The sequence below is a fragment of the Halichondria panicea genome, chromosome 1 (assembly GCF_963675165.1).
Source record: "Halichondria panicea chromosome 1, odHalPani1.1, whole genome shotgun sequence".
NCBI classification, from domain to species: domain Eukaryota; kingdom Metazoa; phylum Porifera; class Demospongiae; order Suberitida; family Halichondriidae; genus Halichondria; species Halichondria panicea.
Genome location: NC_087377.1, coordinates 10,098,746 through 10,113,566, shown reverse-complemented (window position 1 = coordinate 10,113,566; position 14,821 = coordinate 10,098,746). Strand labels below are relative to the sequence as shown.

General features: G+C 39.7%; 3 protein-coding genes across 4 annotated transcripts; 2 read left to right on the top strand and 1 right to left on the bottom strand.

The window, feature by feature from the left end:
• Window positions 1-1,454: 1,454 nt before the first annotated feature.
• On the top strand, window positions 1,455-6,810 carry LOC135345062 (uncharacterized). The gene is made up of 15 exons (XM_064542405.1): window positions 1,455-1,666; window positions 1,780-2,076; window positions 2,228-2,521; window positions 3,023-3,105; window positions 3,275-3,497; window positions 3,561-3,587; window positions 3,728-4,033; window positions 4,099-4,181; window positions 4,277-4,493; window positions 4,553-4,591; window positions 4,654-4,674; window positions 4,775-4,792; window positions 5,267-5,383; window positions 5,821-6,033; window positions 6,287-6,810. The coding sequence occupies exons 1-15, from the start codon at window positions 1,591-1,593 to the stop codon at window positions 6,616-6,618; spliced, it is 2,346 nt and encodes a 781-aa protein (XP_064398475.1). The 5' UTR covers window positions 1,455-1,590; the 3' UTR covers window positions 6,619-6,810.
• Window positions 6,811-7,266: 456 nt separating this feature from the next.
• LOC135339379 (uncharacterized) lies at window positions 7,267-8,478 on the top strand. The gene has a single exon (XM_064535494.1). It carries the CDS (start codon window positions 7,440-7,442, stop codon window positions 8,340-8,342), a length of 903 nt encoding a protein of 300 aa, XP_064391564.1. The 5' UTR covers window positions 7,267-7,439; the 3' UTR covers window positions 8,343-8,478.
• Window positions 8,479-11,537: 3,059 nt separating this feature from the next.
• LOC135345049 (uncharacterized) lies at window positions 11,538-13,821 on the bottom strand. Of its 2 annotated transcripts, XM_064542388.1 has the most exons (5): window positions 13,670-13,821; window positions 13,140-13,565; window positions 12,715-13,089; window positions 12,141-12,191; window positions 11,538-12,051 (listed from the first exon to the last, which is right to left on the bottom strand). In XM_064542388.1, the coding sequence occupies exons 1-5, from the start codon at window positions 13,725-13,727 to the stop codon at window positions 11,837-11,839; spliced, it is 1,125 nt and encodes a 374-aa protein (XP_064398458.1). In that variant the 5' UTR covers window positions 13,728-13,821; the 3' UTR covers window positions 11,538-11,836. The 2 variants fall into 2 exon arrangements, with proteins under 2 accessions (XP_064398458.1, XP_064398464.1); XM_064542394.1 differs by lacking the exons at window positions 11,538-12,051; window positions 12,141-12,191 and adding an exon at window positions 12,208-12,337.
• Window positions 13,822-14,821: the final 1,000 nt, after the last annotated feature.

The window sequence follows — 14,821 nt, the reverse complement described above, 5'->3', positions numbered from 1 at the left end:
CGGTTGCGCAACCTCAAGCAAGGTAAAATTGGTTAACACCCACTTCAGAATAAATGATTATTCATAGCTGCTTATCAACGTGTTACATAGTTCAGCAAGACAAATCCTGACATAGGCTTGAAACCCGACCTCCCGTCAGGGACGGTCGGGCTCCGCCCAACTAGTTTGGGACAGCCAGCACGGCCAGTAACCGGAATAGCGAGTGGCCGTACTTAGGGTGAGTTTTGTGCAGTAAACATATAGCTAGCATTCCGTGCCAAGCCAAATGGCGGGTATATCAGGTGACCGTACTTCAGGGAGCCGGAATAGCGAGAGTGTACTGTACGTTAGAGCTGCAATTTTTGTTGCCTTTCAGTGTTTTCTAGATCCGAGTGAATGGTTGCTGGGTTCAATGGAAACAGCAAATGATGGGAAGTATCAACTCATATACATGAAAAGTGGACAGCCCACTTTGTGTGTACGCGTGTATCTTGGAGACGTGTTCAACTAGATGTTGAAGTAAAGTACCGTGCTGACCAAAAGTTGACATGGCACTGCAATGCTGCTTTCGAATGCTCGAAACAATAATGGGATACTATCGAACATTATTTAATTGCCCTGAATGGTTACCTACAAATTAATCATGTTCAATATTTGTAATAACAATTTTAATGTTATTTTGGTAACAATGGGTGATCTGTTTTCGTCGTCCACCTGCACCTGTTTCTATAGCTTGCTCACTGGAGTCCTGGCACCAATGTACTCATAGTAGTCTACTTAGTAAAGTAGAGCTGAAAGTACAGCTCTAGGAGGCTTTCAGCATCATCCACTACTCCTTCATGAATGTTGTGCCCTGAGGCTTATAATTATTATGTGAAGAATTCTAGGGGTGTGGTTGTGGTTAAATAACTTCCGTTCTGAACAAAGAGAAACTTCCAATTAGATGCGACCATATATAGAGTAAAGGAGGGATTGGAAACGGAAGTGATTCATGTGATGTTTTAGTCTACGTTCAGTAGTGGCTCTGGGACCATCTGTGTATCTCCTCATAACTCCCGCAAAAGCCCGGGAAACTTATTGCATACATATCAGAGCTACCCCCATTACTGAATCACATGCCCCCTGATAGTAGGTATCAATTGGAAACCAAAGAAAATATAATCTCGATTGTCATGAAGTAGCTAGAGGTACACAGAGCGCCTTTTCATGCTTGTGTTCCTATAGTACCTTTGATATAGCTAAGGCTTTGTAACTAAATAGTATCCTGTGTCCCAAATGGCCTCAAGTATTAGATGTTTAGCAGCAGAACTGCTCGTGGACTTCTTACAGAGAGCAAAACAATTCTCATGAATTATTCATGTTTAGCCTTCGCGTCAAAAAGTAAACCTCGATTAAAACCGCGGAGATACACGGATGGTACTTCGAGGGTACTTCCGCCGTTTCCAATCCCAGAGTTTGCCAATTAGTGACCTTAATTAGCTAAGGTCAAGTGGTTCAAACCTCCTCTGCATCAGCCCCACCCTTTTATGTTGACGCATGCGTGTGAGGCTACTTTCTGTATTATAATTATAGCCAGTGTTTTAGTTCAATCTAGATAAGCTACATTGTGAAATGGAGATACTAGCACTAAAGCTGTTTTTTGTCATCTGCTTATCAAGAGTGGAACTGTCTACTCAAGTTGTTCCAGGTATTTCATCCAACAAATCGAGATTGATTTAGCTACAGTGCATAAAAAATAGATTATGTGTAGATCTTCCAAGGGTCTATAATTTTATTCTGCAATACACGTTTGTTTTGCAGAAGTACTGGATGGCCCAGTGACACAGACTGTCCCTGTGACCCAGTATGAAGCCCAGTTCACCTGTCGTGCTCGAGCCTCTGCCGTATTCTGGTACATCAATGGCGAAACACTCTTTAACAATATTCCCAGCTGGATAATACTGTACGACGATATACATGACTTTCCTAATGTTGAGGTGACGAGACGAATCGGTGTGAGAACTCAAGGACGTAATCGGACGAAGATCGAGTGTCTTGCTACAGGCTCTGATCAGGCCACTGATAGATCTGAACCACCTGTATTTCTCTATATTGTCGGTAAGTACTGCATGCATGCATGTATCATAGTGATTATCAGTTCAGCCAGCACTGTTGTTCTGCTAACCGGTATCCATGCATATATACACGTGTATACTACCTCATAATCATAGAGGACATGCAGTAAATGTCTCAATAATATCCCCTACAGATGTTCTCAATGCCCCTGTCACTGAGCTAGTTACGGTCAACACAACAGCTTTAAGGGTATCCTGGTTTGAGCCGTTTGCTCACACTGGTTTTCCTATTCTCAACTACACTCTAATCATTCGAAGCACTGCTGACCACTCAGCACCCCTCTACAATGCCTCACTGAGTGCCCTGGAGTATGTGTTAACCACGGACAGTGTTCACAGAGATTGCCACAATATAACGTTTGAGATCATTGCCACGAACAGTATAGGACCTAGTGCTGCAGGTGTTGCCATTGGTGGATTTCCAATACGTGAGTCAATTTTTATGCTGGTGTCATTGTATTAACGAGTATATCCAACAATGTACCTCCCTCATACGCACAAGCCACCAATACTGCATGCACTGCACAATTTAAGCCGGGAAAACTAGAAGGCTAAATTATTATAGTTACTGTACTGCATGCATGGTTCTCAGTCTGTTTATGTATTAGGCATGCATAATCTTCCGACTATAAGGTGTTATATAGATATTAATAGCTGTATAGTGCATAATCGACAGTGGTCCAGCTATAGGACAAGCATAGAAATTCTCCGTGGTTGTACCATTGTTGTGCAGGATGCTGATACCGTGTTTTGGTGTTTCAAATACTCCAAACCACATGTACAATGTTATCTCTGGCACTTTCATTTTGAGTGAATTGATATAAGAGTATTTCACTACTGCATGCAAAGCTATCTTTATTGTGCTCTCTTGTACAGTCATGCAATTCTTATCTGCTAGGGTTTATTCAAAAGTTGTGTTTCTTTTGCAGTTCTTGGTGACTTTCTGCTCCCTCCTGTCGTCGTAGTTACCTTCACAGCAGACTTGGCCCCCATCATTAACATCACATTTAACGTAAATCACATATATCCACGCACATGCACTGTAACCTTCATCATTCGTATACAAATAATGCCATGCATGCAATGGAGTCAGTAACCATTCATTGTGTATCATTATAATTATGTGTTTTTGTTTACAGTTTACAGTAAAAAATGTAGCAACTTTATTGTTTTGTACACAGCCTCCAACAGTGTGCTGGTTTCAAGACGCCAGTTATGAACTGAGAATCCTGGATGCCTCAACTCAAGCCCTAAGTCTTTCCACTAGAATTGGAAGTTACCATGGCGGTGGCATAACAACCATATCGGAAGCGTATAATGATGGAGTTGATTTGGAGAAAGTGTATGATGCAATTGTTATTATCGATACACTGACGGGGACCAAAAATGCTTCAAGTCGATTTAGTAAGCTCATTTAAATCAAATTTACTTGTGGTAGCCAATTTTTTTAATTCTTTATCCTTACAGACACAAGCTACAGTGTCGCACCGCAAGGTATATTATAATTATATCGCACGTTTTTTGTGTAATTGAGTAGTACATGCATTGTTACGACTGTTAAGCCCATTAATCATCAAGCATTTTTTTGATCGGTTCCACATTCTTGAAGTTCTTTCTTTTACACTGTTATACAGATATACCACTGTTAACCATTGTCAACTCAACTGCAATAAGCGTACACTGGAACAGAACATCTTCAATCCAACACAATGTGGCAATAAGTTACATCCTTGTTATCCGAAACGAATCAGACCACTTTTATCTTCAAGAGGAGGTCTTTAATGTGTCAGCAGATTTTACATCGTATCCAATGGTTTACTTGTACAACTCTGCGGATGTAGCAAATGTTGGTTGCCATAACATCAGTTTTACAGTTCTAGCTCGTAGTAGCGATGATGAAAATGAAAGACCTGGGAACGCTGTCAGTGGTTTTCCAGTGGGTAAGTCCCTGTAAACTTTTGTGGATAATTCTCTATAATTATTATACTTGTAAACGTTTCTGTAGGTCCAAGTGAATTTGCTTCCAATGTCACTACCGAGGTTATATTCACACGAGATCTGGTTCCACGAGTTTCCATTTCATTTGAGGTTTGTTTAACTATACAAGGTTCATGAAGCTATGCTAGCTATAGTTAGATTCATTGCCGTTTACAGCTTCAATCACTATTTCAACCTAACTGCAGTACCCGCCCATTTGCTGGTACCAGAAAGGAACATACAAGATACAGTTATTCGTTGAGGACACTGAAGTGATGTTTTTAGGTCCACTAACTTATAGAGGCACAGATAATTCACGGATTACTCGATCTTTCAGCACTGGTTTGGTTTTAAATCAGTTGTATAGGACTGTTGTCACTGCAGAGACTTTTGGAGAATCTATCAGAACAGAATCTGATTTCAGTAAGTGCATGTCATTGGCATGTTAAATGTTCATTGAGTGTACGCTTATCTATTTTCAGGTACTGCATTTGGACCAAATCAACAAACTACTTCTCCAGGTTTGATTGCACATTGTAATGATTAATGTTAACTTACATATGGCTGTTTTTGCAACATGCAGTGTCTCCAGCATCGACAGGTGGTAAGTGAAAAAGTGTTTGTTATGCTATGATCTATGTGTATAGCTGTATACTGTGTACTATATATATAGTATATTGCTTGTTGTTCTTCCTTCTCTGCAGGTATTAGTACGCCAACTGGTAAGTTGTGTGTCAACTGTAATTGTGACAGTTTATAAATTACAAACTGATGAATTTCCTAGTTATTATGTTGTGGAGAGCTAAACCATGAAGTGTTGGCATTCGTAAGAAACTTAACAGTGTGTATAAGTAACTACCAAGCCCATATCCGTTGTTAAAAGAAGGTGTTGTGCATGTGTTGTGCATGTGTCTGCTCTTAAGGCCACTTTGCACCTGCATGTGTATAGCAGTATTGATAAAGCTTTATCGTTGTTCCCCAACACCGACTGTTTGTGGCCGATATCTAATTTAGATCGACTTATTTATTTTCAGTTTACACTTTGTTTAGAATAGCTCAAGATAAACAGCTTACTGGGGGGTACCGTAATCATGGTATATATACACTATAAGTCAAATGTTATGCAAACAGATAATTTAGCTGCCATCCACTTGCATAGCGATACTTGTTTCATGCATGAATTAATCCCACCACAGGTCTGAGTACTGTAATTGTCATTGCGATTGCACTGGGCTCATCAATCATCGTAGCATTGATTGTGGGTATTAGTATTGTGCTAATTATTGTGAGTCTTCGACAGAGAAAACGAAAAGGTAACTATAAACACGTACTATGCAAACTGCAAATCCATACTTCATAGCTGCTGTTTAACCAGCTTTGAATGGCCCATCCCATCTGCATGTTCAGTTGTATACTTTCTCATATAAGGCTGAATGCATGCATGCTTACAACAATCACAATCCTATATTTGTGTGAAAGGTGTGAGAAACCTTATTGAAAGTTATTCAATGCCTTTAAAAAATACCCTAATGATGACTAATCATAGTGCACAAGAATCCTAATAATTACTGATTCTATACTCTCTAGGAGCAGCTATTACATAAAAGGTTTCTCTTATACTGCATGGCAGCTAGGCCAAAACACTATAATTATAGAGGGGGATCAGAGACAGTGATTAATTCAGCACCTATACAATTTAGAGTTTATATCCCGTCTTTAATTGTTCAATAAAAACCCTAAAATTTCTTAGTTGAGACTCAAAGAAGACCACGAATGCCTGAGGTAAACAACCCACTGTACGAGACGGGAGGGCCTATCTACGAAGAGATTCCTGGAGAGAAAAACTTCAACACTTTGATCAGAGAACAGCCCACGGGACCTGGCACTCCTTCCTCGGAGTATGTCACTATTGAAGGAAAGATGAATGGAGGGGCCATGCACTACAACGTAATACGTATGCAAGGTATAATTTCATATGCATGCAGGCCCAGGTATTAACCTTCTCTTAAGCTATGAATCACTCACATGCATTGACCACGGAAATTTTGAATCAGCTATATCAAAGAACATGTCATTTAGCTAGCGTGTATTAATTTGTCTGTTTGTTTACTTACAGGTGCATGCATGATCAAATAATTAAGGCAAACAGTGTTTTGTTGGTCATTCAGTTTCACAGCTATAAGTCATCCCACTTGTGTTTTGATTCCCCCACTCAGAGGAAGAGTTTGAGGAAATAAAGGAACCCCTCGACCAAAATGGTGCCGGCTTCCCTGCCAAAGACTTTGACGCCATGCTCACACTTCCTCTATCCCGAGTCCCATCAGGAGAGGACGCTTACACCATCATGAACCCAGCAACTGCAAGAGTGACCAAAGAGCAAAGCAGCTGTCATTCACTACCCCGAAACGACGCTACGTCTCTTTCCACCCACTCTCCCATTAGGCCCAGTCTGAGTCTGCAACTAGTCTCACAGAGGATGAATCGTCAGGAGAGTGAGACAGGTGACACTCCGGAGGAGAGATACGTGCGAAGAAGTCTACTCATTTAAAACATTATAGCCAGGACTTTGTTTACTCATTTCAGCACAATTAAGTCACTACTCGTGTCATTTTTCTAAGCATATTAACTGCATTGATACAAAATCCATTTATTTTTATTTTGTACAGGTGTGTATTTATTTTGTTCGAGTTTGTTTCTAAATATTATTTTTCATGACTTAAGTTTTCTTGCCGGGAAATGATCCTTAATTTTAAAAATCAGAGAATGCATACAATACTTTTAGGATATGATCCTTAATCGAATATGCTCAAAATGCACTGTGAAAGCATGCAAGGTGAAGCAGAACTGCACACAGTCACTTATCATCAGATACAGTATAACACTGGTATGCTGCTTGTAGGTACTAGGTCATGTTTTCTTAATGTGAATAGATCTACTGTACATTTCTGATCAGTACATATACATCTAACAGTTGGATTGTCATGTACGTATTAGATCTAGCTATATTACAGTATTATACCACTGCACTGTGAGTTTGCCAAGCCTCACATTAGCATCAACGTTTACCCTGCCAATCTTCACATAATTATAACCTAAAATGGTAGCACAAATTACTCGGCAATTTGCATTGTCCATATTGTAGCCAGATATCATATGATGCAGCACTAAGGTATGTTGTAGTAATGACCTTATAAAGTGTGCTACTTCTATGTATAGCCAACAAACAGGTGCTCACTGCATGGGTCAGCTGTCAGTCACTGTTCATTTTGAAGTGGCGTGGCGTATAAGACGTGTACATTTAGAAATACTCAGTTGCTATAAGTCTGCTAATGATTGATTGACTGAACTATACCTGTGTACAGTTTCAAGATGTCAAATCGATCTCCCAAAGACATACTAGCTGATTTGGACAAGGAGCTAGCTGGTGTGAAATGGTGCGGCCCTCCGTCAGATCTGTCGCATCTCCACGACCCAGGACATCTCTCCCTCTTCAAGCAACTCGGAAACTTTGAAGAAGTCATCAGCCAATGGATTGCCGAAAGAATTAAGGGGCTCGCTCAAAAACAAGGACAAGAAGAGTATCAGATTTGTAGCATTGGTTGTGAAGATGCCTCCCTGGATTCAGTCATACTTCAGAAATTGTCGAAAGCCCTTCCTGACAAAATGTTTAAGTACACTGGTATCACTGCTGATGAGCAAGCATGTGAGGTTGCCGAGGAAACGTTAGAGCTAGGAAATCTAGGGTCCAATGTCCAGGTGGAACTATTGGAGCGAGACTACGAAGAACTTACAAATGATGGCCTGCAACCTTTCGATTTTATTCTAATGGCCAACTGTACCTATCATGCCTCAGCACTTGATCCAATGCTCACAGGTGCCACGCAGCTACTGAAGCCAGGCACAGGGGAGCTGGTCATTATTAGCTCCAGCCGACAGTCGCTTTACGAGCTGATCACACGATTTTATTCACACCAACGCACATACGAGCTGTACACAGCGGAGACAGTAACGGCTACACTGGGGAAACTAGGCATCAAATACAAAGTAGAACATGAGACCACTACGTTTGACTTAACACAACAATTTGCTGAGGGATTTACCAGTGAGGAAGCTGCTCTGATTTTGGATCACCTTGTCTTCACAAACCTACAGGATTATGCTCCGCAAGTTTCTAAGTTGTGCGGAGAGTTATTGGAATCTGTTTCTACATCAAATGGAGCGAAGAGAGTGGTAACGTCAGTGAGTGACATGATAGTTGTAGTCAATAATTGATCTCATGCTATTGGATTTTTCGTACAATTAACATAATTATAGGCTGTGCAAAGGTGTTATTGATTCTGATCTGGTTAAAATGTAATTGTTTTTGCACATCTTCCCAACATTGATTATTATGCTAAATTAACTTCAACACTATACATGCATTACTGAATAAATCATAGAATTAGCATGGTAGACTCAGCAAAAATACTGATAATTTACTGTTTACTGTTTACACAAGCTTATTAATGATTGTGATAGCACTGTCAGCTTGAGTTGTCTTCTGGCTTTGGAGTGGTTGATGTTTTGAGTAATCGTTGAACTTTAGGCTGAACTTTTCACTTACATACAATGCACAATGCAACATGAACTATCAGTACTACAACAATTACCCTGCCAATCTTCGCATAATTATAACCTAAGATGGTAGTGCAAATTACTCAGAAATTTGCATTGTCCATATCGTACAGTAGCCAGATATTATATGATATGCACTAAGATATGTTGTAGTATAATTACCTATATAGAGTGTGCTACTTCTATGTATAGCCAACAAGCAGGTGCTCACTGCATGGGTCAGCTGTCAGTCACAGCTCATCTTGAAGAGGTGTACATTTAGTACAGTACTATAATATAGATCTACCTGCATGCATGTATATACAGTTTCAAAACGATCTCCCAAAGACCTAGGACATCTCTCCCTCTTCAAGCAACTCGGAAACTTTATCAGCCAATGGGCCGAAAGCCTCGCAGGTGCTGATGCCTCGGTGTCGTGGTCTTATTACATGTGACACAAGACCAAGTAGGCACGCACACACACACACACAAGCAAATTAACATACTACTGTAATATAATTATACCTCGCTTGCGCATGCGCACCGAAGGACAAGAAGAGTATCAGATTTGTAGCATTGGTTGTGAAGATGCCTTAAATCCTGGGTTCAGTCATACTTCAGAAATTATCGAAGGCCCTTCCTGACAAAATGTTTAAGTACACTAGTATCACTGCTGATGAGCAAGCATGCGAGGTTGCCAAGGAAACATTATAGAGCTAGGAAATCTATAGGGTCTAATGTCCAGGTGGAACTGTTGGAGCGAAATCACGAAGAACTTACAAATCATGGCCTCAGCACTAATTGATCCAATGCTCACAGGTGCCACGCAGCTACTAAAACCATGCACAGGGGAGCTGGTCATTATTAGCTCCAGCCGACAGTCGCTTTACGAGCTGATCACACGATTTTATTCACACCAACGTACGTACAAGCTGTACACACAGCGGAGACAATAACAGCTGCACTGGAGAAACTAGGCATCAAATACAAAGTGGAACATGAGACCACTACAATTGACTTAACACAACAATTTGCTGAGGGATTTAGCAGTGAGGAAGCTGCTCTGATATTGGATCACCTTGTCTTCACAAAGCTACAGGATTATGCTCCTCAAGTTTCCAAGTTGTGCGGAGAGTTATTGGAATCCATCAAATGGAGTGAATAGAGTGGTAATGTCAGTGAGTGACATGATAGTTGTAGTCAATAATTGATATCATTCGTGTATTTAACCATGTAGACTGTGCAAAGGTCTGATCTGATTGACAATGTACAACATTGAGTATTTCGCTAAAATCTAACTTCAAGACTGCATGTATATAATTATGCACGCATTACATGTGTACGGTATTACCCACAAAACACGTATATCAGTGCATTGTATAGACTCAGTAAAAAGTATATATAATACTGATGGCTTATCTATAATACAGGATCAGATGTTGATCCTATAGCATCAGCTTGAGTTATAGAGTTTTGTCTTCTGGATGATCTGCTTTTTTTTTTGTGACAAATTCTGGAGCAACTGATCTTAGGCCGAAATGGGAACATATAATTATTTAGTACATATAATGCACACAATGCACATAAACTGCCAGTACTGCAACAATTCATACCAAAAAAACAGAAGGTACGATCACCCCTGCAACATCTGTATACGATGGAGAAAATGTATCAATTTTATATACTATAATTTGTAACTATATTGAGTTACCTTGGCAAAACCTGTTTCGTGCTGCAATGATACTCCGGGGGAGAGATACGTGCAAAGAAATCAGCGGACTCTGTTAACTCATTTTTCAATCCACTGCTCGTGTTTCTCAACGATTAAGCATATTAACTGCATTGATATATACGTTTTATTCTGTGCAGGTGTGTTCTCATTGATTATTTTTCATGTAGACTTGTAAGTTTTCTTGGAAATGATCCTTAGTTTTAAAAATCAGAGAATGTATACAACACTCTTTGGGATATGATCCTTAATCGAATATATGTTCAAAATGCACTGTGGGAAATTAAGCAACTGCTAACTTACACAGTATATATAATGCTGCTTATAGGTCATGTTTCATTTAATGTCTCATGTTGTTATCTACTGTATACATATAGACATCTAAAACTGCATGTTAAATTGTGCATCATATCATTATTAATTACTACGAAGAACTTACAAATGATGGCCTGCAACCTTTTGATTTTATTCTAATGGCCAACTGTACCTACCATGCCTCAGCACTTGATCCAATGCTCACAGGTGCCACGCAGCTACTAAAACCATGCACACACTGTAAAAAATGATTGAAAAAAAGTGCGGTGGACACACTAAAACCGTCGCATATAGCACGCTTTTTTGAAAAAGTGTGCTATATGCGACGGTTTTAGTGTGCTCACCGCACTTTTTTTTTTACAGTGCAGGGGAGCTGGTCATTATTAGCTCCAGCCGACAGTCGCTTTACGAGCTGATCACACGATTTTATCCAAACCAACGCACATATACGAGCTGTACACAACCGAGACAGTAGCAGCTGCACTGGGGAAACTAGGCAAACTAGAACATGAGACCATACATTTCATCTGACTCAACAGTTTGCCGAGGGATTTTCGAGTGAAGAAGCTTCACTTATTTTGGATCACCTTGTATTCACAAAGCTACAGGATTACGCTCCTCAATTTGCCAAGTTTTGCGTGGATCGAGTTTCTGGAATCTGTTTCTACTACAAACGGATGAAAGAGAGTTGCTACATCAGTGAGTGACATGATAATTATCTGCAGACATTAAAATTAGTTTGCTCGTTAATTGAATTAAACATGCCTATCTTTTAACAGTTATAATTATACTTAGCTAGTCAGACAGTGTTCATTTGAGGTTCAAATTCATCAGAAAACTTACATACATAATTATAATTACAGGGACAGAAAAAAAATAAAGCCAGTTACATAATTATAATTAGCATAAACATTGTCAAAGGTTACTTTGAACCTCATGCTGATGTTGTTGGCGCAGCCAGTCAGTTTATAATAGCGATAGCAACAGAATTTAGAACAACAGCTCAGCTTTAACAAAAAGGAATAAATGGAGATACTAACAGCACATGGCACAAATCATAAATATATACCTATACGCCTACACACAATCTAGAATGTTCTAGATCATTACAGTTCAGGTCGTTTTCGAGCTACGAGTGCTCTTTTCCCACAGATGTTTTTCTTCGATTATTATATTTAGTTTTAAGGAATATGCAGTATCTGATAACTATTAAAAGTATTATGAATAGGGCAACTAGTAGTAAAATTGTTCCGAGTGTACCAATTATGATATCTTTATCAGCGTTGCACTTTTCCAGCGGTGCCATTGCGGCTACTATGGTAGCTTCAAGCTCAGTTATGTTATCTAAAGAGGGAAACAATGTAATGCTAGACGATCGCAGCAAAGTATTGGCAATATTGTTTTGAGTGTACCCCTAATGATATTTTTCTCACCTTTGCACTTTTCCAGCTGTTCTATAGTAGCTTCAAGCTCTGTTGTGTTATCTATGGAAACATATGGGCATACTTTATGAATTGTGAATTTGTTGAAAGTGGTGCCTCTGTGTTTCAAGGATTTATGTGTGTACAGTAGACTCTCGTTAATCTGGTCACCCTTGGGACAGTGTAGCTTGGCCGGAATAGCGAGGTGGCTGTATTTCAGGAAATAACCACGGCTTAAAAATGACCTTACCTCGAATCTAATAATAATTTTGCAGTTCTTGTCCCGAGGATAATGAAAATCATTCTGCTCTCTATTTAAGTGTAATTCAATTATATCTGCCAAACCACACCCAAAACGTCATATCTGGCCGTAATTACATTGAAACCTAGTTTGGGGGTAGCCAGCATGCACTGGCCAGTATATGGAATAGCGAGTGGCCGTACTTCAGGGTGAGTTTTGTGCAGTAAACATCTAGCTAGCATTCCGTGCCAAACCAAATGGCCGGTATATCAAGGTGGCCATATTTCAGAGAGCCGGAGTAGCGAGAGTCTACTGTATATTCAATGCTTATATATATTAACTCACGTAAAACTAGTTCCACTGAGTGATCAGCATACCATTCATCATGGTTGGCAGTTCCGATAACTGTTCTAGCTCCACATGTTATCAACATTCCATCAACGTTTTGGTTAATGTTTCCAATAGTAAGAGTGTAGTTCACAAACCCTTTATACGTACATGTGTTGGGACTTGTATTCCATTCCAAAGTTATGCCAAGAAATGCAACTATTTTGTCAAGATTTTCCTCGATTTTAAATATTTCGCCTTGTAATTGAAGTCTCAATCGATTACGTATAGAGTCCTCTCTATCAGGATACAGTTGACGGGTACAGCTAACTGTGGTGCTGCTACCAGGAAACACTGTTATTTTAGAGGTTGTATATGTCGTAATCTGACTTTCTGCATGTAAAAAACATTTTATAATAATTAAAAATTAGACTTTGTCTTACTTAGATATAACACGGTTGAGTTTGAAGTCCTCCGGTCAGTGGTTTTACCATTCTCAATTTTTCTAGCTCCACAAGCAACCACAAGCCCATCAATACTGCTCCTTGCATTCTCTATGGTGAGTGAATACTGAATCACTTCACCTGCATTACACGAATCTTCAGTGTTGTTATTAGTTAAACTTAAAGACACTCCAGTATCATTCTCAAATTCGTTTATTTTCTGCTGGTTTCCACCAATAATGTAAGTAAAGTTATTAGGGAGATCTAATTGACGGAGCAAATTTTCTCCTGGTAGAATATACCATAAATCTAGATCGCGATCGCTTTCTGCTTGTTGGCTGCAAATTCGACTACAAGTTAGTGTCAAATTGCTCCAAAGTGTGAACCCCATTCTTGGACAATGATTGTGAGTAATGCTGGTTTCATCTGCAGTATAATCAACATCAGATAGTTTATTGACAATAAAAATAGCATTATTTTATACTTATCTATACAGTACAGAGAAGATCTGTAGCCTAGCTAATACAGACCTTGAGCAAAATAATGTCCAGAAAGTAGCAAAATCATAATAGCATTAAAAAGCAACATCTTTCACTGAGAGCAAGATCTACTCATAATGAGCAAAACTTGTTTTATCTAGTTCGATCTAGCTTGCAAATCGAGGTACGCCCCAAAAGTTTGCAAGATTGCGTCACGACCTTATGTACGTGCTTACTGAGCACTTTTATTGCAGAGAAACACCAGAACCACGATTGATCATGCTGAACCAGACCTGACCGACTGTATTTAGATCTTACGCTCCTCTGTACGTACAATGAAGTATCATCTGGCTCTATTAATTTTGATACTTTCCCTCCTGACTTTAATACATACAGGAATTGCAAGTGAGTGTCAACTAGATGAGATCTACAGTGGCAGTGGGAAGTTTGAAACAGTATTGTAATTGTATGTAGCTGGCTATAGCCTAGCGCCTTTTAGTACTGTAACTAGTTGTGACACGGTCCATTTAATAGCACGATTGGGATTGCACCCAACCTTAATCATGGCTTGCATATACCGTAAGACCTCGATTTAAGGCGACCCTCCAAATATGTGACACCCAGGAGCTTCAGCAAGTAGCGACAGCTGCGTTGACAATTATTTTGTAATGTTGCGTTCTAAATAGAGGTAAATGTAGCCACTCCCTAGCCTCGATTGTAGCCCACTGGAAAATCAGTGTTTCTAAGCGGCCTGAAATCGAGGCAAGTAGACTCTGTAAAGTTACCTCCAATTAGATGCGACCCTCTAAATATGCGACACCAGGACTTCAATATAATTTTTCAACCTCCAAAAGAAGCAACCTCTGGCTTCGTAGTTATTAAAAAGTGTCACTTTAAATCGAGGTCTTACGGTACATCAAAGCTTAAATTTGTGAATATTTTATAATACTTATAGGGGCAGAATCCATCAATGCGGTGGTATCACCACAGACCAACTTCACGAAACCCGTCACGTTTTCAGAGAACATATCGTACGACTGCTCCGTTACCCCCGGCAACCAGCCAGCGTGGATTATCAACTCCTTCCAGCTCATCAACCCTACTGACTCCATAGTCCTAGATTTCGCTAACACTGGAATATTTATCGAGATTCTCTCCACTAATACGACGCGACTGATAATCACTGCCGAGGGTAGGAACACG

Excerpts from the sequence above, each read along its gene's own strand:
- LOC135345062 (XM_064542405.1), top strand. The coding sequence starts at position 1,591 with ATGGAGATACTAGCACTAAAGCTGTTTTTTGTCATCTGCTTATCAAGA. Across the intron at positions 3,588-3,727 it reads CTACAGTGTCGCACCGCAAG|ATATACCACTGTTAACCATT; the intron begins GTATATTATAAT and ends ACTGTTATACAG. Across the intron at positions 4,494-4,552 it reads CAGAACAGAATCTGATTTCA|GTACTGCATTTGGACCAAAT; the intron begins GTAAGTGCATGT and ends ATCTATTTTCAG.
- LOC135345049 (XM_064542388.1), bottom strand. The coding sequence starts at position 13,727 with ATGTTGCTTTTTAATGCTATTATGATTTTGCTACTTTCTGGACATTAT. Across the intron at positions 13,566-13,669 it reads TGGACATTATTTTGCTCAAG|ATGAAACCAGCATTACTCAC; the intron begins GTCTGTATTAGC and ends ATTATACTGCAG. Across the intron at positions 12,192-12,714 it reads CTCAGTGGAACTAGTTTTAC|ATAACACAACAGAGCTTGAA; the intron begins GTGAGTTAATAT and ends ATGTTTCCATAG.
- LOC135339379 (XM_064535494.1), top strand. The coding sequence starts at position 7,440 with ATGTCAAATCGATCTCCCAAAGACATACTAGCTGATTTGGACAAGGAG.